Source organism: Vombatus ursinus, unplaced genomic scaffold (genome assembly GCF_900497805.2).
Source record: "Vombatus ursinus unplaced genomic scaffold, bare-nosed wombat genome assembly UNPS02014861.1, whole genome shotgun sequence".
In the NCBI taxonomy this organism is placed as follows: Eukaryota; Metazoa; Chordata; class Mammalia; order Diprotodontia; family Vombatidae; genus Vombatus; species Vombatus ursinus.
In genome coordinates, this window is record NW_020954639.1 from 14,770,220 (window position 1) to 14,795,137 (window position 24,918).

At 40.2% G+C, this 24,918-nt stretch overlaps 1 protein-coding gene across 1 annotated transcript in view; it reads right to left on the reverse strand.

Moving 5' to 3' along the window:
• Positions 1 to 24,918, reverse strand: part of APBB1IP (amyloid beta precursor protein binding family B member 1 interacting protein) — a 112,800-nt gene that overhangs the window by 12,625 nt on the left and 75,257 nt on the right. The window contains exons 8-12 of the mRNA XM_027841504.1: positions 21,991 to 22,077; positions 21,126 to 21,269; positions 16,507 to 16,617; positions 3,614 to 3,712; positions 3,269 to 3,386 (exon numbers count right to left, since the gene is read on the reverse strand). Of these exons, the coding sequence (XP_027697305.1) occupies positions 3,269 to 3,386; positions 3,614 to 3,712; positions 16,507 to 16,617; positions 21,126 to 21,269; positions 21,991 to 22,077 (559 nt within the window). The remainder of the gene's footprint in view (positions 1 to 3,268; positions 3,387 to 3,613; positions 3,713 to 16,506; positions 16,618 to 21,125; positions 21,270 to 21,990; positions 22,078 to 24,918) is intronic.

The following is a 24,918-nucleotide window of genomic DNA, read 5'->3' on the forward strand; positions in this document are numbered from 1 at the left end:
TGACTTCTTCCTTCCTCACTTTACCTATCCCACTCCCTTCTAATCCATCCTTTCCACCACTGTATACATTTGGTCATTTCACTCCTTTGCCCAAAATCTTTCAACCATTCCCTTACACACCAATTAAGCTCTTCCTTACCTGGCATTCAAGATCTCCCATAAGCCGGCCACCATCACGTTTCATATTATTCCATTCCATGTACTCTTTGTATCAACCAAACTAGACCATTCCCCATCCTGTCACACCCCACCTTTGTATTTCTTCATGCTGCTCCCCCGACTGAAGTCACCTCCTCTTCCTTACCTGTTGAAGCCTCATGCACCTTTTAAAGCTCAAATCAAATGCCGCCTCCCCCAGGAAGTTCGTCTTGATTCCTTTCCTCCCTGGTCAATAACGAAATCTCCCCTTTCACATAACACTTTGCTTTCCTCTCTAGACTAATCATTTCGCACCGTAGCTAGCTGTGTAGAGCCTTCCAGAGCTTGTGATTTGTCTGCTGGCATTGCCACCCAGAACCCAGGGCCTCCTCTACATCATGCATTGTTATCTTCATGAAAAAGACCTCAGCCTCAAGCAGCCTTCAATTCCTAGCAAGGGTGATAGAATGTACACAGGTGAATAAACTACAAATTATGTTTAGCAAAAAGGGGCACATAACAATATGGCACATAGGCAGAGGATGCATTACCCTCCCTGTTTCCTTTCACTCCCCTAGAGCTGCACATCTTATGGCTCTTTTCCACTTCAAGGTTATTAATGAAATGCATTTGAACCTGATTTCACATGAATAGGAATGTTTTAGGTTAGTTTTTTTCCTCCTTGTTATGAAGAGAGAGACGTGACCCAGCGTCCTCCGTCCCCGTGAGGACTGTGCTTTGGATTTGGATGGAGGAAGCTGACTGGAGAAAAAGTGACAAAAGCTGAGCTTCTAGAGCATATTCTTGTCAACATGCACACATTCTACCGTCACGTGTTGGTGAAGAACAAAGACACGGTAACCACAATGGCAGCATGCTATGCACTGGCTACAAAGAACAGGAAACTTTGTCTTCCTGCCTAAGCAACGTCTTGCTTCTCACCAAGCCTGTCCAATGAAGTCCCTCTGTGGTCAGGCACTAGTTCAATATTTGCTCTATTTGCCAGATCAGTGCATAGTGGGAAGTTTGGCACTATTTTAAAATGACAAGCATCAGCTACTCAGTGTGAGGGATTTGTAACCATGCCCTTGGAAAAGAAATTTAAATTTTAGTTGCTTTATAGCATTTCCTCACAGTACTTTATTAATAAGCAAGGGTGGCTTTTGTTTGCTGTCAAGCAGAGGGTCTGTCTGTTTGTGGCAGCAGAGTGCCTGGAGCACAGAATGTGTAGAGGGGCGGGAGCTTCTGATCCCCTAATTTCCTCTCCTGTGTAGTGGGGTAGGGGTATGAATGCCAGCTTACCTTAATTTCCAGAGTGTTTATAGGGAGCAGCTAAGAAGACTAAGGCAAGGGGCTACAGGCTTGTGAGGCTGCATGCAACACAGGAAGGACACCCTTCGGCAGGAACTGATCGGCCAAAAGGAGGCGGCAGTGCTTTGGGAAAGGACCGCTCAGTGCCTGGGGTCAAGGTGAGGGTCTAGAGAGGGTGGGAGGTTTTTGGCATCCTCAAATCAATGGATTTTGGGTCTTGTGGACCTTTCAGCCATGGCTGAGCCGGAGTGAGGGAAAATTCTGAATCTTAGATATCCCTGCAATCCATTTGGTCAGAGTTGCAGAACTGAGCCTTAAAGGGAAACACTGAAAAAAAACAAAAACAAAACTATCCCTAATATCCCCTACAGTTAATCCCTCTATATATGCCCTTGATTCTGTGTCTTTCTGCGTCATCCATGATCATGGTCCATCCATCATTCTCTCACTTTCATGTGTCCAGGCAGCTAGCTAGTCCAGGCATAGTGGAGAGTGTATGGGATTTGAGAGTCAGGAAGACTTGAGTTCAAATCTGGCCTCAGACATTTACTAGCTGGGCAAGTCATTTAATCTCCCTGCCTTAGTTTCCTCATCTATAAAATGGGGGATAATAGTAGTACTTGCCATCCAATGTTGTTTTGAGAGTCACATGTGATAATATATGTAAGGTGCTTTGCAAAATTTAAAGCAGATATAAATATTATCCCCCCCAAGTTGTTAAATCATATCTTTTTCCTTTGGTTCAAGTGTTTGTGTGTGGGGGATTATACTAGTTTCCTTAACTAAATATATGGAACATGTCAGTGTTCAAACATGGCGTATGTATCACAATGTTCACTTGATGGCTTGGTAGCCAGCCTGTGTGACTGGGTAGTAGTGGTCCTGTTCCTTGGAGGGGGGTCTGCTCTCAGCTTCCACAAAGGGGCACATCCTTGAGACTGGGATCCCAATTCTAATGAAGAGGCTGAGGGCAGTGGCCAAGGAGAGGCATGTGGCTCCTGACCTGTTTAAGCAGCTTGAGAACTGGCAGAAAGAGAGAATAAAAGCTCACACTTATCTACACTCTAAGGTTGCAGAGTGATTTCACCACAGCCACCTGGTGAAATAGGTCAATTTTTTTTAAGGTTGTCTTCCCAGTGAGGAAACTTCCTCAGCCAATGAGGATCAGCAACTATTCTGCAACTTACAGTCTCAGAGAATTGCCTAGAGCAGAGGTGCCAGATGGTTGGCCCACACTCTTGTGGCCCATCTTGAAACAGATTAAAATGTAACTGGGAAGTATCTAACAAAATAAATAAAAATGCAACAGAACATACATAGATATTACATTAAAATATTTAACAAAATAAATAAAAATACAACAGAACATAGATAATATTATATTTTAAAACTAAGTCACTGTGCAGCCTGCAGGCATCCTCATGTACAGTGTAGGACCTCTGTTTCTATTTGAGTTTGATACCAGATGCCTAGGACACTGAGAGTTTCAATAATTGGGTTAATAAATGCCTGAGCTGGGGTTCAAACCCATGACTCTAGGTCCAACATTCTTCCTAGTAAATCTTACCAGTTAGAAAAAGCTTCAGTCCTAGAAAGAACCCAAGCGTAGCAGCACTAATTCTTACTAGATAGGAAAAGATAAAGCTGAGAGATATCCTTGAAAGAGATCTCAGGAGGATCCACCTTCTTAAGATTGGCTAAGATCTTATAAGACCTGAAAAATGCAAAGACTGCTGGGAGCTCTTATTTGCTGAGCTGGAAGGAAAGACAAAGGTCATTTAGTCCAGCCAAGGACCCAATACAAGAATTCTCTTGATACCTTTGGAGGGGGTCTGAGCTGCAGTGGCCGGGTCCACGGTCCCCAGGTTAGACCACCGAGAGGCAAGTCCGGCTCTCGCCATTGCTTTTTGATAGTTGTCATAGAGAATCTTTCCATACTACAGAGAAAGAAGAAACAACCCACAATGCAGTACTTTCGGCTACATTTATCTGGCAAATATACCCTTCGTGGTCAAATACTCATTTTCTTGACTGAAATGTATGTAACCTGCTCATCCTTTTACCTCTGAAGGTGATTTAAAACACCTACTTCCCAGTCCATATAGCAAAGTTGTCCATAAGGTAGGGGACAACCTATACAGTTAATCCACAAAGATTTTCTCACCTTGGCAATTCTTATTCCAGTGACCCACTGATTTAGAGCTCTTGCATCATCACAGCACAGATACTTGATATATTGTGACTCCTTCTGAATCTGGGGGTGCTGGAATAAATAAGTAACAAATTTAAAAAGTCATGTTCATACTCTCTGAGAAGCTCTAAGTGATCTGCAAACATTTCTCTGTTGGTAAATGTTACCATCTACATTTTTTTTTTTGGTATGAGGCTACAAAGGTTTTTTTTTTTTCATTAACAGATTAAATATGGAAGAAATTCACTATAATGTGACTTGCCATGAGTTTTTTTAAAAAACTTCATCAATAATATTAACATATAACATTTCATTTATACAGTGCTTTAAGGTTTACAAAGCACTTTACATATGATTTCATTTGGTTCTCACAACAACCTTGGTAAGTAAATTCAGGGTGAGAGAGCTTAAGTGATTAACACAGGGTCACACAACCAGGGAGTGTTTAAGATTACATTCAAACTCAAGTCTTCCTGACTTTAAGTCCAATACTCAGTCCGCTGTGCCACCTCACTGCTCCCCCCCAAAAGATAATTTTTGCCTCCATTATTAGACTATTATCTGTATCATTTCTACTATTATCAAATGACATTTAAAGGTGATTGTGTAGCCCTGTGATAGGTGCTCTACAATAGTCAAGAATTGGAAGGCAAAACCACTTCTCTGCCCTCAGGGAACTCACCATCTAATGGAATGTACAACATGTAAATAGGTACCCTCTGGTTGTTTACCATCTGAGGCAACAGTGATGTGGCCAGACACGTCAGAGATACCTAAAGCTGAACAGGTCTAAGATTTTCTGTTAACCAGAAGCCTCGCACTAGTAAGTTGGTAGGAAGTGAGAAGACAATCCCAAGATTCAATCCAACTGAACAGTCCCAACCTATTGCCGTCCAGAAGTTTCCCCAAAAAGTCAGTACCACAAGTTGCAGAGGTTGGTCTGTGTGCTACAGAACTCCTTAGCATCCCTTTTCTTGCTGTGTTTGATAGGTGTCATTGCTTTAAAAGATTCAAGGTTTCAATGGTTACCCTCTCCACCCACACAGATTCTAACCTCTCTATGCCTCAGTAGATTGGTAAGTAAACTCTGGTGGCTTAAAAAAATATCCTTTGGTGGTGAAAATGTGTTATTATATGTACAAAAAAATTATGAACCACAAACACTTGATTTTCTGGGGGACTTGCCCCATTTTTCCTCCCTCCTTCTGAACTGCTAATTAAGTTAAACTAAAATCTTAAGCTTTTTGTGCCATGGTTCCCTTTGGCAATATGGTAGAACCTTTGGACTCCTCAGGAGCGTGTTTTTAAGCTCATAAAATAATATGTATAGGATTACAAAGGAAATCAATGAGTGAAATACAAGATCCTAAAAAAAAAAAAGTTCCTGGACCCAGGTTGAAAATTTCTGCTCTAGGAGATAAGTGGGATCCTATCCTTGTTTAGAAACATCTAAAAGTATCCCACTGCTGTTTAGAGGACTATATTTATTGGTTAAACTCTTTTTCCTTCGCCAGTTGAGATGTGACATAATCAATAAACATTTATTAAACACCTACTATATGCCAGGCACTGTGCTAAGCGCTGGAGATACAAGAAGAAGCAAAAGATAGTCCCTACCCTCAAGAAGTTTATAATCTAGTGGGGGAGATAGCAAGCAGACACAAACTATGCACAAACAAGCTATTTACAGGCTAAACAGGACATAATGACCCGATGGAAGGCACTGGAGTTAAGAGGGGTTGAGGAAGGCTTCCTGTAGATGGAATGTCAGGAGTCAGAGATGAGAAGAAAGAGCCTTCCACGTTTAAAAAAAATCTGATCTTAGGCACCAGTTCCTAAGGGTGGCTCTTGGCCAAGCTGATCTAGAAGAATGATGGTGGACTATTTGAGCAAGGGTCTTTTAGGACCATGTGAGAGAGAGAGTTGGGGACATAACCTCCATTAGTAGAAGGGATGCATTAATGCACTGGCCTTTGCATACACTCAGCTTGTGTATCAGCAAAGGAAGCTAATATATACATCTGTGTATCAAAATTCTAGATATTAATGATGCCATACACACACACAAAACTATGGATAATCTTTGAAAAATCCTTCCTTTGGGCTTATTGAAACAATTTTTAGAAATCTTGTTCTTGCATTTTTTAAAAAAAGTGTTAATAATGAAGATTAAACCTAAATGTCATGCGTATATTTTTCTATCTCCCCAACGAGAGAGATGGTTGTTAAACATTTACCAGCACACTCCTCTCTCCATCTCAGATACTTATTAGCTGTGTGACCCTGGGCAAGTCACATAACCTCTTTGAAATTTGTAAGTAATATGGAGACAATAATATCTGTATCACTTACCTCACAGAGTAGTCCTAAGGCTTAAATGTTAATATATGTAGAGTTCTTTGCAAACACTATGTAAATATGAATTATCTTTATTTCTTTTTAAAGTAATATTTTATTTTTTTTCCTAATTACATATAAAGACAATTTTAAATATTCATTAATTTTTTTTTTTTTTTAGGCAATTGAGGTTAAGTGACTTGCCCAGAGTCACACAGCTAGTGAGTGTTGTGTGTCTAAGGCCAGATTTGAACTCAGGTCTTCCTAACTCCAGGGCCAGTGCTCTATCCACTGTGCCACCTAACTGCCTCATTTAAGAAATTTGAGTTCCAAATTCTCTCCTTCCTTCTTCTTCCTCCCCCAGACCTGAGACAGTAAGCAATTTGGTATAAGTTACATCTGTGTAATCATGCAAGACATATTTCCATATTAGTCATGTTGTAAAAGAAGACACAGGCCAAAAAAGAAAAAAATAGTGAAAAACAGTACACTTCACTTTGCATTCAGACTCTATCAGTTCTTTCTCTGGAGGCAGATACGATTTTTCATCATGAGTCCTTTGGAATTGTCTTAGATCACTGTATTGCTGAGAAGAGCTAAGTTATTCACAGTTGATCACCGCACAATGTTGCTGTTACTGTGTACCATGTTCTCCTGGTTCTGCTCACTTCACTTTGCATCAGTTCATGTAAGTCTTCCCAGGTTTTTCTGAGGTCATCCTGCTCATCATTTCTTATAGAACAACAATATTCCATCATAATTATATACCATAATTTGTTCAGCCAGTCCCCAGTGGGTGGGCATCACCTCAATGTCCAATTCTTTGCCACCACAAAAAGAACTGCTATAAATATTTTTGTATAAATAGATCCTTTCCCCTTTTTAAAAATCTCTTCAGGATACAGACCTAGTAGTGGCACGTTATCTGTATTTCTTAAGATGATTATAAATTAAATCTGAAAGGGCAGAAACCTTCTAGTCTACCCTTGGCATTTTATAGATGAGAAACTAAGGTAGAAGGGTTAAATGATTGTCCATATAGGTAGTGGGATCTGAACTCAGGTCCTCTGAGTCCTTCTACCATACCATGCTGTCTCCCTAAAGTCAGAGTATCTCCTTCTATACTTTTGGAGGTAGGAACAGGAACAAACATTTATTAAGCGCCTTACTATGTGCCTGGCACTGTGCTTAATGCTTTACAAATATTTCATTTTACAACACCCCGAGGCAAACAGGTTAAGTGACATGACTAGTGTCTGAGGCAAGATTTGAACTCAAGTCACCCTGATTCCAGGCCTTGCACTCTCCACCTTATGGAGGCCCTCCCTTAGAAATTCTAAGTGGTATTGTCTCAGTTAGCTCCTGGCCACCTTGCTTCAGCAAAGTGTTACTTTATGCTATGAGCAACAATACTGAGCCTGGACTCCCTGTGTTCAACTAGTTGGTTAAAATGTAGCCAAGTAGAAGCAAAAAGCCTGACAGTCTCTGAAATGAGAAGAGAATTTCCCTTTGCTTTGCAGTTTTCCTCTGAATCCAGCAGATGGCACCAAGCGCTTTAGGATAGTTGACTGTTGCCCACCACGGGGGAGTCCCAATGTTGGCACCATCATTCTATATGCCAGTCTTATTTTTTATTTTTTTTGGCCACTGTTACCCTAAACACCCTCCTCTTTCAAGGCCTTTCAAACAGAAGTCACGGTTAAACGTGCTCATAGGTCCCATCTGCAGGTGGAGCTTCAACAACATTAAAGGGTTGGGCAGGGGAGCCAGGCACAAGGAAGGCTAAACAAAATGTTTACTCCCTTGAGCAAGTCTACCAATACAGGCATCATTTTCTCCATTAATAAGGTGGGCAAAGCAGAGACAGAGAATATGTAAGGCCCACACAGTCATGAACTGAAATTACATTCTTGCTAAGATGCCCCTCACTAGAAAAAACAATTCAGTTGATACACTGTAAATGAGATTTTCCTTTGACAGCAAAGTCTTTGCTTTAGGACTTGTCTACCAGCACAACAAAGAACCCCTTTCTTTAACATTTTAATCCCTTTAGGGAACCAGTATATTTTATTTTGTGACACTCAAGAAGATCTGAGTTCAAATCAGGCCTCAGACACTTATCTATGTGACTCTGGGCAGGTCAATTAACCTGTCTGCCTCAGTTTCTTCAACTGTAAAGTGGGGATCATAACAGCACCTGCCTTCCCAGGGTGGTTGTGAGGATCAAAGGAGATATTTTGTAAATAGCTTAGCACCGTGCCTGGTACACAGAAGGCATTATGTAAATGCTCATTCCCTTCCCCTTCCTTCCTTCCTTTCCTAACAGAGGGCTTTGTAAATTTTTTTTTTTAATTGGCAGATAGCATGCAAGGCCCAGAAGGCCAGGAATTGAGACGAGTAAATGTTGTAAGTCTATCCCTGCAAAAATTCATGTGCAGATGCTCAACTGTTAAAAAGTCTATCTAAACCACACGGTTAAAAAAAAAGCTTAATGTTCTGAAATATGTGTTATATCCAAATATAGAAAAATAGACATTCCCTTAATGAAAGAGATTGATCAGAGGAAGGAATTTTTGAACTATGATTCTGGGATGTCCAATGACTCCTTCTGGGGCCCACAGCTTGGCCTTATTTTCTCTAGATATAAAATGGGAGCATTCCCCCTACACATACTCACCTCAAAGGGATTCTGGGAAGATGAATTAACTCCTCAATGGTTATGGCTTCCTGGGTTTTAAATGAGACACTTTGATTCGGGCTTCAAATGTACCATTTAATACTTTGAAATTCTTGCCCACTGAGGGTCTTCTGGTACTTCCCAAAGTGCCTGCTGCCCCCCCTCCCCAAAGTAACATTCTGAGCAGCTGTTTGCAAAGTGGTTCAGGGAAAACTGCTAGTGTAGTCTCCACTGGTTTGGGTCTCTCCTGCTGAAAGGACCCAAGCAACAGTGTTCCAAGATCTTGAGAAGTCGCTGAATGGTACAGCCTTTATATATAGATGTGTATGTGTGTGTGTACATACTTATATACATATAATTTAATATATTTTAATAGTTACATGTACACATATTTTATAGTGGTGTTATTTAGTCCAACCCCCTACCCCAGTTTTACAGATGAGAAAGCTGAGGTCCAGAAAGGTAAATATGTAATTTGCCCAACATCAAAACTGCTTAGTGGCAAAGCCAGGATTAGAACCCAGCCTTCTGATTCTTGGTCCTCTGCTTTTACCACCCATATTCCACTACCTCCTAACAATCACAGAAAGCAAAAACGTTGTTTCCCTGGCAGACCTTAATTACCTTCGTCTCCTTCATATCCGGTAACAGAATAAAGAGAGTAAATTCCCAAAGGAGTAAATTCCTCCCTTCCCAAAAATACAACAAGGGAGGAGTTGGAATTTGCAACAAATAGGGGGAAATGACTAAGTAGTATTTTGAAAGTATTAAAACTAAAACAAAAATTAATTTCCCCTGAAGAAATTACACAGCGAGGGGAGGGCTAAAAGCCCCAAATGAAATATGTATCCCTAGAATTTAAAAGGAGAGTTAAAAAAAAGTAAGATTTTTTTCCCTCTTGACCTGTGATTTAATTGGTATAACTCCCAACATGAAAACTCCCTTTACTAATACAACCTAAAAACTATCAATCAATCAATCAATCAATCAACATTTATTAAGTGCCTACTATGTGCCAGACATTGCTAAGTGCTGGGGTTACAAAAAGAGGCAAAAGACAGTCCCTGCCCTCAAGGAGCTTACAATCGAATGGAAGAAACAATATGTAGAACTACTGTGTAACTTACAAGTTTTAGAGACTTGCTGGGACCCTAGGACATTAAGAGACTTTCCCAGGGTCACAAAGAAAATACAGTATTCTCTGCAATGGTCGCTATTCAGTATCCTTATAAAGCTGATTAAATTAGGGAGCTAGAGCAGAATGAATGAATGAGAAGGCATTTCTTAGCTGCTTCCCATAGACTAGGCACTGTGCTACCCAACCTTACACAAATGGGTTACTGATGAGGGCAGGGTGTTCTTGTAATCTTCAATTAGACACAGAGAAGAACTGGATTTATACTATCATTTGTATAGATAGTGTTTCCCAATGAGGAAGCTTCCTCTACCAGTACAGATGAACACCTTCTTTGAAACATTTAGTCTTAACGAATTGCCCAGTACTCTGAGAAGATGCGTGACTTGCCCAAGGTCACACAGTCAGTATGTTTCAGGGTCAGGGCTTGAACCTGCGCATTCCTGGCCCCAGGGCCCTCTCTGTATTTACTACTGCATGATGCCTCTCCAAATATAACAAAGTGAAGATTAAATTGAGGTCTAGCCCATTGGGTTAGTATAGAGGACCTCAGAGATCACCTAGTACAACTCTCTTCTTTACAGTTGAAGAAACTGAGGCCCAGAGGAAGTGGCTCACCCAAGTTCCCACAAGGAGTAAAGCCAACAGGTCTGAGCCTTGAACCCAGATCCTCTGACTTCTTAGACCCAGCACTTTTGAACTATATCAAACTCCTTCTGGAATGTTTGTGTGTCCATGCATTGCTCCATCGAGTAAATATAGTTTCTCTAATTATAATGTGGCCACCGTTCCAGATAGACAGTTTCATGGAAGGCTGAACAAGATGGGGGAGAAAGCACCAGGGTGTTGGTAAACAAATTTAAGTTCTCTAAACTATAATTAAACCTCTGAGTAAGGAAATTTAATATAATATCTCTGCATTATTACAGAAGGAACTAGGTCACATGGGAGAGGGTAAGTGGGGTTGGGTGGTTGGGAAAGCAGAAGCTGACCCTATGAAAACAACTGAATGCCATCTAGCCAGAAAGATGGAAGCTGGAGCGGAAAGGAACATCTCACTGATTGTTCACACATTAGCAGTTGGCTTTCTGATGATAAGAATCAGAAGCCTGTTGGAAAATGGGTTGGTTTTCATCTTCATCAAGACCTGAAGACTGGCATAATGGAAAGAGGGTTAGGTTTGTAACCAGAGGACCTGGGTATAAAATCTGTCTTTGCCCTTTCCTGCTTATGGGACCTAGGGCAAGTCACTTGCACTCACTGGCCTAACTTTCTTCATTTGTACGATGACAGGGTTAGTTTAGATGAGTTCAACGGCCTCTTCCAGCTGTAAATCGATGATCCTATAATTTAGTTTCTTATCCTCCCCCTTTTATGTATCACAATTGAGTGACAGCTTGGAAATTTGCTTTCTTTTTTGTAAAAAGAGTTATGATTTTCTCTGCATCCAAAATAATTTCTGCTTCAAACAAAATTGGTGCTTTGGACTAAGCCTGTAGGCTTGGATGTTATTGGTTTTTTAAAAATGAAAGCTTTCTGTTCCACTCCCCCATTCTTTTAAATGGACCCATTTGGGGTCTACAGGGGGCATATTAAATAAGCCCCTTAAAGCAATTTCTTTTTTCTGTCTTGATTATTTTTCTTAAAATTCAGACAGACTCAATGGACAGTCAGCTCTGGGAACCTACTCTAAATAATGCAATAGAATTGTATGATGCTATGGAGGAAAGGACCCTGCCTCTGCAGCCTGAGGACTTTGATTTAAATCCTCTTATACTGACTATCTGCGTCACCTTGGGCAAGTTACTTTACCTCTCTGGTTGTCAGGTTCCTTATCAATATAAAGAGGGGAGTGGACTAGATCAGAGATTCTTTATTTGAGGTCTGTGAATTTGTTTTTAAAAATATTTCAATAACTCTATTTCAATATATTTGGTTTCCTTTGTAACCCCATGTATTTTATTCATTTTAAAATATTATTCTGAGAAGGGGTCCAGGAAGGACCCCTCAAAAAAAGTCAAGAGCCCCTGAACTAAATGGTTTCTTGGGTCTTTTTCAGCTCTAGACTTATTATGAGCTTAGCAGTTCCATCTGTTATATGACTAACCTGAAACACAAAACACGTCTGCCTGCTCAATGCTGCTCTCAGATACGTGACTGAATAAACTCAATAAAGAGTCAAGGCAGGGATGCCGAAGTATGGGATTGTGCCCGTGACATACGGTCAGCTCTGGGAGTGATTTCAGTGGGGAGAATTCAGCAGCCTTGACCCTACCCTGCTCTAGGACTGGCAGCAAAGGTGAGTATAACCAGACTTCAGAGGACAGAAAGGCTGCTCTTCCAGCAGGTCAGCTTCAAGACAGGTACCCAGCTGCACAAACGGTATGTGCTGATGCCCTTGTCTCAGCTGATTCCCTGGAAACCAATTTTTCCAGATCTGAGATTAATTCAGCATTATGCACCATTACTCTCAGATTACTCAAGCAAAACTAGCCCCAATAAAAACCATAATTAAATCCACACATTGTCTCAAGCACATCAGACCAAGTAAACCGGTTCAATTTGCATATAGATTACCTTGCTATTTGCCCCCTTTGAAGGGTTTCTCATCACCAACTAAGTCTGGGCTTTGATGTCAAGCAGTTCTGACACTGTGTAGCATGGATACACCTAGCCTCCTGTCTAAGACATGCTGGCTGTGTGATGTGTCAAAGACAGAGGGAAACGCTTCAAAAAGATCAACTGAGCCTTTCTATTCAGGGCAAGCCAATCATTGCATCTCTACACTTGCGCAGCTCCTTAGGGCAACGGAGACCATTAGGACTTATGACCCTTTGCAATGAGCCTTAGAGAATGCAGCTGGGGCTTCGTGGCTATTGTCCATGTGTGGTTAAGGAGTGTGCTGCCATGCTCATCCCTTATATGCTAATGACCGATGGGTACAGGAGACTGACACAGCCAGAAGAGCACCAGACTCTTTCCCCTTATTTACCACCATTCCTTCATTGTTATGACCTTGAGACTGCCTGCTCTCACTTTCTCTCACTAGCTTATTATGATTGCTTCTGTTCACAAGAGCACAGGTTATAGATTTAGAGCTGGAAGGAACCTTAGAGGTCATTCAGTGCCATCAATTCATTTTACGGAATAGGAAAAAGAGGCCAGGAAAAATAGGGGAAGTGATTCGCTCATGTCCACACTGGTAGTAATTACCTAGTTAGAAGGTACAGTGCATAGTCAGGAAGAGTTCAAATCTGGCCTCAGACACTAGCTGTGTGACCCTGAGGAAGTCACTTAATCTCTGTCTCAGTTTTCTCATCTGTAAAATGGGGGCTAATAATAATAGCACTTACTCTCAGTGTTGCTGTTAGGAACAAATGAGATAACACATAGAAGGTACTTTGCACATCTTAAAGAGCTATATAAGTGCTAGTTATTAATTATTATTATTAGTAGTAATAGTCAATAAACATTTATTGAGTACCTACTATGAGCCAGGTACTATACTAAGTATTGGGGATATAAAGAAAGGCAAAAGACAGTCCCTGCTCCCTAGGAGGTCACTGTATAATGGGAGAGACAACACGAAAAAAAAAACCAAAAACAATGTACTAAGAACATATACACAGGACGAATTGGAGTTAATCAGCAGAGGAAAGGCATTAGTATTAAGGGGGTTCAAGAAAGATTTCTTTTTTTTTTTTGCTATTTCTTTTTTATTTCAATATTTATTTTTACTTTTCAACATTCACTTCCACAAGATTTTGAGCTCCAAATTTTCTCCCAATTTCGTCCCTCCCCTCACCTCAAGATAGCATACATTCTGAATACCCCTTCCCCTAATCAAGAAAGATTTCTTGTAAAAGGTAGGACTTTAGCTAGGATTTAAAGGAAGCCTGGAATAGGGATGGGTTTGGAGGGAAAGACCATGAGTTCAGACCATGAGACGTCCTGTTTGAACTGTCCAATGGGCTGTTAAAGATGTGAGGCTGGAGGTCAAGAGACAGGGTGGGATAAGTAGATTTGAGAATCATCAGCATAGAGGTGAATCCACTGACTCCACAGGAGCTGATGAGGTAACCAAGTGAAACAGTAAAGAGGGAAAAGAGAAGAGGACCCTGGACAGATCCCTGGGGGATACCCACCAGTGATGGGTATGCTATAGATGAAGATTCAGCAAAAGAGACTAAGAAGGAGTGGTCAGATGGGTCAGAGGAGAACCAGGATGGAGCACTGTTGTTGTTGTTCAGTCATTTCAGTTGTGTTTGACTCTCTGTGACCCCATTTGGGGTTTTCTTAGCAAAGATACTAGAGTGGTTTGCCATTTCCTTCTCTAGCTCACATTACAGATGAGGAAACTGAGGCAAACAGGATTAAGTGACTTGCCCAGGATCACAGAGCTAGTAAGTGTCTAAAGCTGAACTGGCACTCAGGTCTTCCTCACTCAGGCCTAGAACTCTATCCACTGTGCCAACTTAGTTGTGGAAAACTAAAGAGAAAAGAGCATTGAGGAGATGAGGTTGATTGACAGTATCAGAAGCTGCAGAAAGGTTAAGAAGGTTGAGGACTGGGAAAAGGCCATTAGATGCAACAATTATGAAATCACTGATAACTTCGAAGAGAACAGTTTTATTCAGTTGTCTGATAAGGTCATGAGTTAGACCTGAGGAATTTACGCTACAAAAAAGGAAGGAGAGATATGGGATAATAGCTAGCAAAGATGGATAGATCATGTGAGGGTTTTTTGAGGATGAGGGAGAAATGGGTATGTAGGAAAGCAGCAAGTAGACAGAGGCTGAAGATAAGTGAGAGAGTAGGGATGACAGAGGAAAATCTAGTGGAGGAGAGGGGATGGAATGGGAACTCAGAACAGTTCTTTCACTAACTGATCTATTGAGCTGAGTTCAAGCAGGCTTTAGTACTCATGTTTTATGATCTGAACTATGGTCTATCCAAATTTATGTATAAAAAAGGTACATTATTGAAGTAACAGTTCTACTGTGGGCCTTTCTAAAACAGCAGAACAACTAAAATGGAGGAAAAAATAGTAAGCTCATTCATCATGCCCTCTGACAATGCATTATGTCATCTTTGGCCAAGAATATGTGGTAATAAATGTAGTAGAACATTATTTGTGTAGACTTCTTTTATGTGTTATGCATTAATCCATTTAATGTATACTAAGTGCCTACTCAGTGCACAGCACTATGCTAGGTCATGGAGAGGATACAAAGTTTTATTAAGACACCGCCATCTTGGAATTTACATTCTGGCAGGAAGCGCGATACACAGCAGAGCGCAGGATTTGAGCTGTTTTCCCAGCCCCGGTGACAGACTCTGCTGAACCCCCCACACCCCCACTCTCCCCTGGGAGACCAAAGGTATGCATGTCTCCAGTGGCTGCCTAGGGCTGCTACAGCTGTAGCCTATAGGTCATAACAACAGTTTTTGCTTTAGCATTAGCTGGCTTATATGAAAAGGCAACCTGTGACCTTCATTTCATTAACACCAGGCTCCAATCAACTTCAAAAAGCTTAACGGCTTGACATTTGTGTATCCGATTACTAGTCTGATCCCCAGAAGTAGAACATACTGTTAGAGGCCGAGCATTTTACTGGGTATCATTAGATGCTCATGAAATACTTTCTGATGTGTCTCAAGTGTCTGGGGATGGGGGAAGGGTCAGCGTAGGCATGAAGGGATGGTGCTGCAAGAACAACTAGGCAATACAGAAATCAGATCGCTCAAACCCATTTATAGGAATCAGATGCTAAATTTGCTAGATGAAAGATCTTTCTGTTTAGCCTTCCAAGGCATGGTCCCAATGTAGGAATTTTTCTTCTTAATTCAGTCCATGTAAATTCGCCAGTGAGAACAGATTCTGGTTTTCTAAAAATTTCCTCCACTTTGAACACAAGAAAGTCAGTACATAAAGAACTGATTTCTTGGGCTTTATCTTTACCACATTATCCACAAAATGCATGTCCAAGTTCAAATTTCAGAACCTTTGTCATATATTGTATGAGAACCTAGAGCTGAGAGTCATATTGAAGTTCTAGGCTGAGATATCCTTTTGGGTTATAGAGACTGTACTTAATATTCTAGATTGCAAACAGCCACACAAGACTTGGAGAGCCATAGCTGACTGACCCTGGCTCATTCCTACTGAGGCAGTCAAAGCAAGGACTGACCCCCCAAGAAGGAAGGACATTTCCTTTCAGTACATATGTTCCAAAGATCTTTCCATTCTGATGAAGGGATGGATTTTGTGGCCAGCATATTGTTTTTTTCCTAAATAAATCTTCCCCTAAAAACACAGTCATAAAGGAGGAAGCAGTAAGTATATGGCAGGCACTTGCTAAGAGCTGGAGAGCAGAGTCAGGAAACCTTAGGTTAAAGTCTTGCCTCTGACACAAACTGGCTGTACGACAATGGGCAGACCACTAAACCTCTCCATACTCCATGAAACACCAATAAATTGCAGATGATTCTGCATCATTGGAGAGGGTTCATTACATGGATGAAAGCATAGGTCTGGGCTAAAGGAATAGCAAAATACATTTATGCATACATAAATATACACAGAGTGGAACACAAGTTGTTACTTTTAAAGTGGTGGTCAAGCATGTCGTTTAACGTTTACTTCTTAGAAGGGATGCCCAGAGTCAAAATCCTCTTAAACATCATGTGAAAAAAAAAGGATATCCTTGCACATACCTTTAGTACAAAGCAGTGGTCAGTTGGAGCTTTATATTTCATTCTGTACTGTGTTCCGTAGTAAATATTTACATTTTCAAACTGAATGAAGCAAGCCAAATCCCGTGATGTCTACAAGTGAAGGGAAATAATACAATGTTACAGAAAATTTAACTAAAATTCCAGGGCAATAAAAAACCCTCCCATTTCCAAGGCTCTTAGGAGAATTTTTGATATCCATTTCTAACAACTAGTATGTCATATTTAAGCAAAGAAAAAAAGCATCTCGAATTTTGTTTGTTTTATCTGATGTTCTGTTATGCAAGGCATTCTGAAAATCGAAGCTTTTTTTTTTTTTAAAGAGGAAAGAGAAAAATAAAGTGCATTGGAACCAGAATTCTCTTGCTCTTTCAATACCTTGTACCACTGACTGACTTTGAGAGCCCCAGCTAACTGACCTTGGCTTATGCCTACTGATGTAATCAAGACAAGGTGACCACCGAGGAAAGGACATTTCCCTTCAGTGCGCACGTTACAAAGATCTTTCCATTCTGACAAAGGGATGGATTCTGAGGCTAGAAATAGCATCTTGTTTCTTTTCCCCCTAAGGAAAGCTTCCACTAAGAAATAGACAATAAAGGGCACTAAATGTACTTCTCAGTAAATTAGCAGAAATTCAGGCGCTTCCAAAGCAAATATTTTTTTTTCTTGTCCCTTTTTCTTCTTCTTCTAATAGTGTAGGTTCTCTCTTGCTATTTATTGTGCTTGATACATTGCCATGGAAACAAAATGTCTGCCTCACCGAACAATCTTCTTTGTGAAGAGTGAGTGCGGTGTAGAATATGCATATTCCATCACACCTTAATTACGAATTGGATCTATTTCTCCGTTCTGGTTTTCTTTGATGCTAAATATAGCTTACAAACACAATACTAGTTAGAATTAACACAAGTGATTTTGCTGTTTGGTTCCCCCCCCCCTTTTTCTGTCATATGTCTTTTTTTTATGGAAACATTTTTTCCCAATTTTTCATACCAGCTAATAGTTTTTTCTAAAATATCTTATTTCAAATGCAGTAATTCAACACAAATGGAGCCTTAAAATATCAGCTTTCAATTAGTTATCTGCAGAGATGGACAGAAGGGTTGATAATCCAAAAGAAGCTTGTATTTGATCTTGGCATGCGATTACAAGGTCCCATTTTTAACAAATAACATTATACTTGCCAGTCCTATATAAAGGGGCTCCTTCTAAATGTCAGTCAGTCAATAGGCATTTATTAAGTGACTACTATGTGCCAGGCACTGTGCTAAGAGCTGTGGTCATCTATGCTAACACTGCCGTGCTAATGTGGATAAAGGAATGAATGATTAAAAAAGCATTTCCTAAGCTCTTATTATGTGCCAAGTATTGTGCTAAATCAAATAAAACCTTCTGAAATTATAGACACAGACATTGCTTGTTCATTAAGCACTGAACATGATTATTTGTTCATTAAGCAATATTTTTAAATGAAGATGTTATTCTTGGAAAGTATTCCCTTACATCTGAACACCTATAGCAACGTTATGCATTTGTAACAAAATTTAGAGTGTTTTCAAGTGACAGGCAATCTGGCAGAATGGATAGAGAGCTGGCTTTGTAGCTGTCAAGTCCCAAGTTCTTCTGCCTCTGTGACTCTCCTGTACATTCACTTAATCTCATAATGCCCTTGGGCACCTCTCTAAGGTTTGAAGTTGCAGATGACTTGTATAGGCACAAGGAATTTCCTCTTCTGGGGGGCTCCTACAGTAGTGAAACCACAAGTCCAGGTCCCTATATTCTGAATGACAGATTTCCTTTTTTCCTTTATTAGATAAATAACTAAAGGCAGGTAGGTATATATATTTGCCATTCCATTACCATATCATTGATAGTGGGTAGAGTGCGGGGCCCACAGTTAGCTAAACCCTTGGTAAACGTTTCACTTCACAATTCTTGGAATCAAAATCTTTTTTTTTTCCCAATCAACCAATCAATAAGCATTTTTTAGATTTTTTTAAAAATTTATTTTGATTCATCAACAGTAACTGCCATAAGCTTTTGAGTTTAAAATTTTTCTCCCCCTCCCTCTCCAAGATGGCATGCAATCTGATATAGGCTATACATATATTTGGAATCAAAATCTTAAGATTCCCCTCAGCATACCAGCCCCATTTTAGCTAGATGCAAAGTGTTATTTCTTTACCTAAATCCAAACCACACACACCCTTCTAGGTAAAGTAGATAGTTTAAGCTTGATAGAGAAGCATGCAAAGAACCTAAGATTTTCATCCCTTAGGGAATTCCAAATGTAAGAATCACCAAGAACGCTCCTTACACCAACCCATCCATGACTTGGTAGATGACTTTGTCACATGGCTCGTGAGTGTCAGAGATGGGATTCCCATCTACATCATCCTGACTCCAAGCCCAGCTTCTCTCCACTGTAGACCATGCTCTCCCCAAAAACTGTCCATGGAAGTTTTACCTTAATGCAATTTCAATGCTAAAACAAAGCACTATGTTTGAGTTATCCAAAAGCCTCATTTACCTCACATGAGAGTTGGGTGATGATGGAAGCAGGTCAAATGATGGGTAAGGGATAGTGTGGAAAAGACTGTTACAGTGATAGGGACGTTCAACCAGAAAATAGCTAAGGATTCTTCCAATGCTTCAGCTCGTATGATATGAAAACAAACATAGAGCATCTATTCAAAATTTTTGCAAACTCCGGGTCAACTAAAACTGTTAAACACCTTGACAAGCATAAGACTAATTTAAGGTACCTCATTCATACTCGGCAAGAGAGTTTGTTTGGGGAATGACCTAGAATGACTCTCCTGTGTAAGCCAATGCAATATTAGATCGAGACAGTTAGGCTGGAGTTTCCTCTGAGATGAAAACGAATCTACCTTGAGACTCTGAGGATTCACATGATTGTCATTAGCACCTTTTGTCCAGCCAGGCAGCAGAGGTAGTGGGCTGAGAAGGCAGAAGACTCAACTAGGAAGCCAAGTCACTTAACCTCTCTGTCATAGTTTCCTTACTAGTGAAAGAGGAATAATAATATCTGCTTTATAGGGTAGTGAGGAAAGAACTATATAAAGTGCTATAGAAATGTGAGCAATTATTATTGTGATTACTCCTGGGTTTGCATGAGAGGAAGAGAAGATTGATGCTGGAACCTAAAGGAAAGAAAATTCATGAGGATTAGGCCCTCTCTGGAAATATAAAGTGAGACAGAGCAGTGGGACAGAAATGACTCAGAAGGAGAAAAAATAATAAGGCAGTAAAATAGGTCTTAGATCAGGTCTTGGTTCTATTATTTGGAAGAAAACCAGAGGGAAAATATTACTACTCTTTTAATTTTGTATCTAGTTTGTTATTTTTGCCTCATTTTCTGCAGTGACTGGCTGTAAAAAGCCTGCAGAAAAATTCATTAAATAACTATGTGTTTACTTAGGGCAAGGACAGAAAAAGGATATGGACTGGAGTCTTTGGAGCTCCCAGAGGCCAGAGACTGCCTCAGTTTGACCTTTATATTCCTGAGTGCTTAGCACAGGGCCTGGCACATGCTAAGTGCTTAATAAATTCTTGTTGATTGATTGATACAGAGAGGAGAAACCCCAGATGAAGACCACTCAGGGGCAGAGGAAAGTACAGGCAAGTGAACAGCTGAGGTCCCTGAAAAGGGAGAAGACAAAAGGATGAACAGTGAATTGGACTATAACTAAGACACAGAATGACTTGCTCATAGATACATTTAATGAATATTTGTGATCGGGAACCTACGTGAGTGGGGACCCTATTCCTGCCCCCTGGTGATCTGCTGAGGGTGAAGGGTGTGTGTGAAGTGACCAGAATGTTCCCTGCCCTTTTTCTGGCCCAGTGAAGAAAGGAGCTCTTGACATCATCATCATTATCATCATGCTAGCTAACATTCACATAGCACCTGCTATGTGCCAGGCACTTTGCTGTCAAGCACTTTACACTTATTATCTCATGTGCTCCTCACAATAACCCTGGAAGGTAGGTACTATGATTATCTCCATTTTACTGATGAGGAAATTGAGGCAGAGGTGAAGTGACTTGCCCAGGGTCACATGGCTAGTACGTATCTGAGGCCAGATTTGAACTCAGATCTTCCTGACATTCCAGGATCAGTACTGCATCCACTGCACCATCTAGCTGCCTCAGTTGTAATTATTAACTATTATTATGTAAGGGATTAAGCCTTCAGGCAGACTTTTATCTAGAGCTGTTATTCCCTATTGATTCCAGATAACAGAAGTAGTTAGAAGGGAAGAGATTAAAAGTAAAAAAAAAGAGGGGTAAAAATAATCAAATTATCTTCAGGAAAAATGCCTCCTGCATTTCTTTTAAAATATGGATTTAAAACCGAACATAATGCTTTTATTTGCAAGGCCAAACTACTACAAGACAGACAAAAAGTAGTTTCATCAGCTCCATCTGAACACAGTATTTGTACAAGGGTTGTAGTGATATCAGACTTTTCAGGTATAACAGACATTTGCCCTTAAAATGTCACCTGAAGATTTCTTTTCTTTCACCTTCATGAAATGCTTTATTGCTAAAGTGTTTCCTTTTGGCTTCCTGACCTTAGTCTTTCCTTTGGGGACATAATAAATTCCTGAAGCCCGTAAAAGAAAATAGCGTCTTTTCCAGGATTTCTTTCCATCTTCTTTTAAATAAAGAGCTCCTTCAATTTCTGGCACAATGACAGATGTCCCACAAAAACTTTCCTGCAATTGAGAATCCAGTTACACAAAATATATAAAACATAAACAGACATTTGTGCTCACATTTAAAAAACTCTAACAAATTGTTCTTTAAATCAAGTTACTTCTATCTGACATGCTTAATGGACATGTTTGCATCCCTTGGCATCTGCTATTTAAGAAGAAAATGTGCCGCTAGCTAATGGAGAAACTAACAGAGACCAAGTGAAAAGCAGAAATTAGAAATTTACTCAGCTTTTTTTTTTTAATTAAAGTCTATGATGAGAAAGGCAGGTGGACTTTTTTTTTTTTGTGTGTGTGGCATCATTGCATTACCATATGATGGTCTGTTAAGCATATTAACAATTCTCATCTTTCCAGGTGTGTCTCCCCAAACTTCAAAACTGGTTATAAAATTACTTAATTCCATCTGAGTTACCCTAAAATGAAAGCACAATGGAGGTAAAGCCTCTCCTGTCTTTTTCTTTCAGTAGTAACACAGGCTTGGGAAGGACCTTTGAGGCCATCAAGTTCAACCTTCCCTTCATTTCACATATGAGGAAAGTGATGCCAGGTTAAGTGACTTTCCCAAGGTCACCACAAGTAGTGATCACCAGATTTGGGATCCGAACCCAGGTCCTAACTCCAGGTCTACAGCCTGTTGATCTCCATCATAAGACAAAGAAAGGATGGCAAAGAATGCCAATGTCCCTGCCCTTTCTCAACACTTCCCAGGTAAGCTTACCTCTAGTAAAAATTCCTTATTCTTCGCATTCATTTTCTCATTTGTTTCCTTGCCTTCTTTTTTTCCTTTATTAGCCAAGTAGAAATTCTGGACAAAATGCAAAAAAAAAAAAGGTCAAATTAGCAAGTATCCCTTGAACTCAGCTAGAGACTGTAGGGGATCAGACCAAAGTGAAGTATTCAGTCCCTAACCTCAGCAGCATACAATGTTTCCAGGAAAATCAGATTTAGATCTATGAAAAAACCAGAAAAACAATTAGGCAATATCAGTCACCCAGAGACTAGATGGACGAGATCAGTCAGTTGCTGGGGATGTTACCAAAGGGATTCATACATCATGCAAGACTGAGCTAGACAGATAGCTTCCATCTAGTTTTTCAATATTGAGAGTTGATATTTCTGAGTTACTGAGTGACTTTTTTGTGTTAGGTCCTATGAGGAATACAGAAGAAGACAGCAGTACTCCAACTCCATCTCCAACAGCTGAATTGAATTTAATTGAGTTTGGTCAAACAAGCTTTTGTTAAATGCCTACTACGTGCCAGGCACTTTAAGAGGGGCTGGAAGTGCAATGCTGAAAACTAAACACAAGCTTACTTTTGACAGCAGAGTACAACAAACCTATCCACAAAGTCATTTGGGGAGGAGGGGGAGGACCCTTAGAGGGGATGGCACTAGCAGCTAGCAGGACCAGGAAAGGCTTCCTGGAGTATGTGGTACTAGGGCTAAGTCTCAGAGAAAGGCAGGGATTGAAGTTAGAGGCTAGGAGGAAGGGTATTCTAGGCATGAGGAGTGGCTGGGGAAAAGTATTGCGACTGCAAAGGAAATGCCAGAAGGACAACGTATTTGATTGTAAGGTGTGTGGAGGAAAGTAGAATTTAAGAATGTTAGAAAAGGGCCCAGAACAAAGGTGGGGAACCTGTGGCCTCAAGGCCTCATATGGCCCTCAAGTGCGGCCCTTTGACTGAATCCAAACTTCACAGAACAAATCCCCTTAACAGAAGGATTTGTTCTGTAAACTTGGACTCAATCAAAAGGCTGCACCCAAGGACCTAGAAGGTCACATGTGGCCTCGAGGTTGCAGGTTCCCTACCCCAGTCCCAGAGCATTGAGGAAAGACAGAATAAACAAGATGTGGCAAAAAATTTGATGTGAGGGATGGGGACAAGAGAAGGGATGAGGACGACTTGTGCTGTGTAACTTCAGAGACTGGAAGGATCTGGAGGAAGAAATACAGAAATTAGGAAGAAGGAAGAGTTTGGGTAGAAAAATAATGAGTTTGGTTTTAGACATACTGAGTCTGAGAGGCTTCCAGGTCATTTAGTTCAAAACAAAAGACAGTTTGTAATGTGGGCCTGGATCAGGAGAGAAACCGCCTTTGTGTTATGTGTGAATGAGGTCCATGCTAGCCTTTATCAGTCTAATGTTAATATGTGCATAAAATGGCTAAAAATAAACAGAATATGTATAGTGAGTAGATGAATTAAGTGCAAATTTTTCCTTGCTTGCCAAAATAAGTAAAATCAGATATAAAGAGCTGTCAAAGGATTATCCTTTAAATCTTGATTTTGCCATTATCATAACAGCTGACTTGAAGATTTCATGTCTAGAGTCTTGGCATTTTTATAAGGGACCTATCACTTTAAGAACATAATGTGTCGATTAAAGGACCTCTTTAGTCTGCTGTACAATTGTTTATTGACCTAAGTCTATAGAGGAGACTGGAGAACAAAATGGAGGTAACAAAATATAAACTATAAGAAACCTTGGCAAATTTTGTGTAAGGAGAGGAGGTAAAAACGTATTTGGTGAAATAAAACAGAGGTGTATGTCTGATTCTTCCTTTGTTCATTCTCCACCTTTTCATTGCATGTGGAAGAATTTTCCTTGTTCTTACAGGCATTTGCAATTAAAAAAAAAACTTTCCCTTGCCACTTGAATACTCCAGAATCCATTTTTCCCCTAAAGTATCAAAATGCTAAACTATTCTAATACAACAGAAAAAGAATTACTACAAAAACAAAACCCTACCAATTTGTCTGAATAGATATTTCTTTTGCCATGTTGTTTTTCCAATATGGGCTTAAAATTCTGAAAAAATTGTTTTTGAAAAAAAGTCAAATTGTTATTACATGAACAGAATCAAGTGCTACTGAGTGAACAAAGCACATACAGAAATGCAAAGCTCTCTGAAAATTGTGAAATTTGTTAAACTAAACTGTGAATGGAGTCAGAAGGGTTCTGATGAAAGGACAAATTTTTCTGTTGCTCTTCTGCACATGTGGTTAAAGTGCCTTACGCATATAAAAATCTTCTAAAGGACCAAGCATCTCTGTGTTTTAATCTTGGCTCCTCTGTCCCACCTTCTCCCCACAGTTTAACTTTCAGTGTCTGTATCTTCTAAGTCACAGTTTTTTCTCAGGCTGTCACCTAGGGATATCAATTGTGATGAGGAAGTGGAAGCCAACCCTGGCGATCCCCAAGAGAGCCACCCAAAGACAACTGAACTTCTACTCCCTGAGAAACAAAACATCCTTTATTGAGCTCAATCTAGTCAGTATCCTTTGGAGCAAGGAGGTGAACTAGGTGCTTCTGCGTCTGACAGAGATGGATGCTATGGACAAATCGGGAAATATGGGTCACAAGAAGTCCCTAAGTGGGAAGTGATGCCATCTTGTTCACTCTCTACACAGCATTTCCACAACAGCCGCTGGGAATGCAAGGTCTCTAGGGAATAAAAAGGAAAGAAGATGGAGCATAATGGAAAGAACACTGAATTTAGAATCAGAGGATCTGGTTCGAATTCTGGTTATTATGTGGGCAAGACACTTAAGTTAGTTACTAAGCTACTTGGGCAAGACACTTAAGTTAGTTACTAAACCACTTGGGCAAGGCACTTAAGTTAGTTACTAAGCTACTGGGGCAAGGC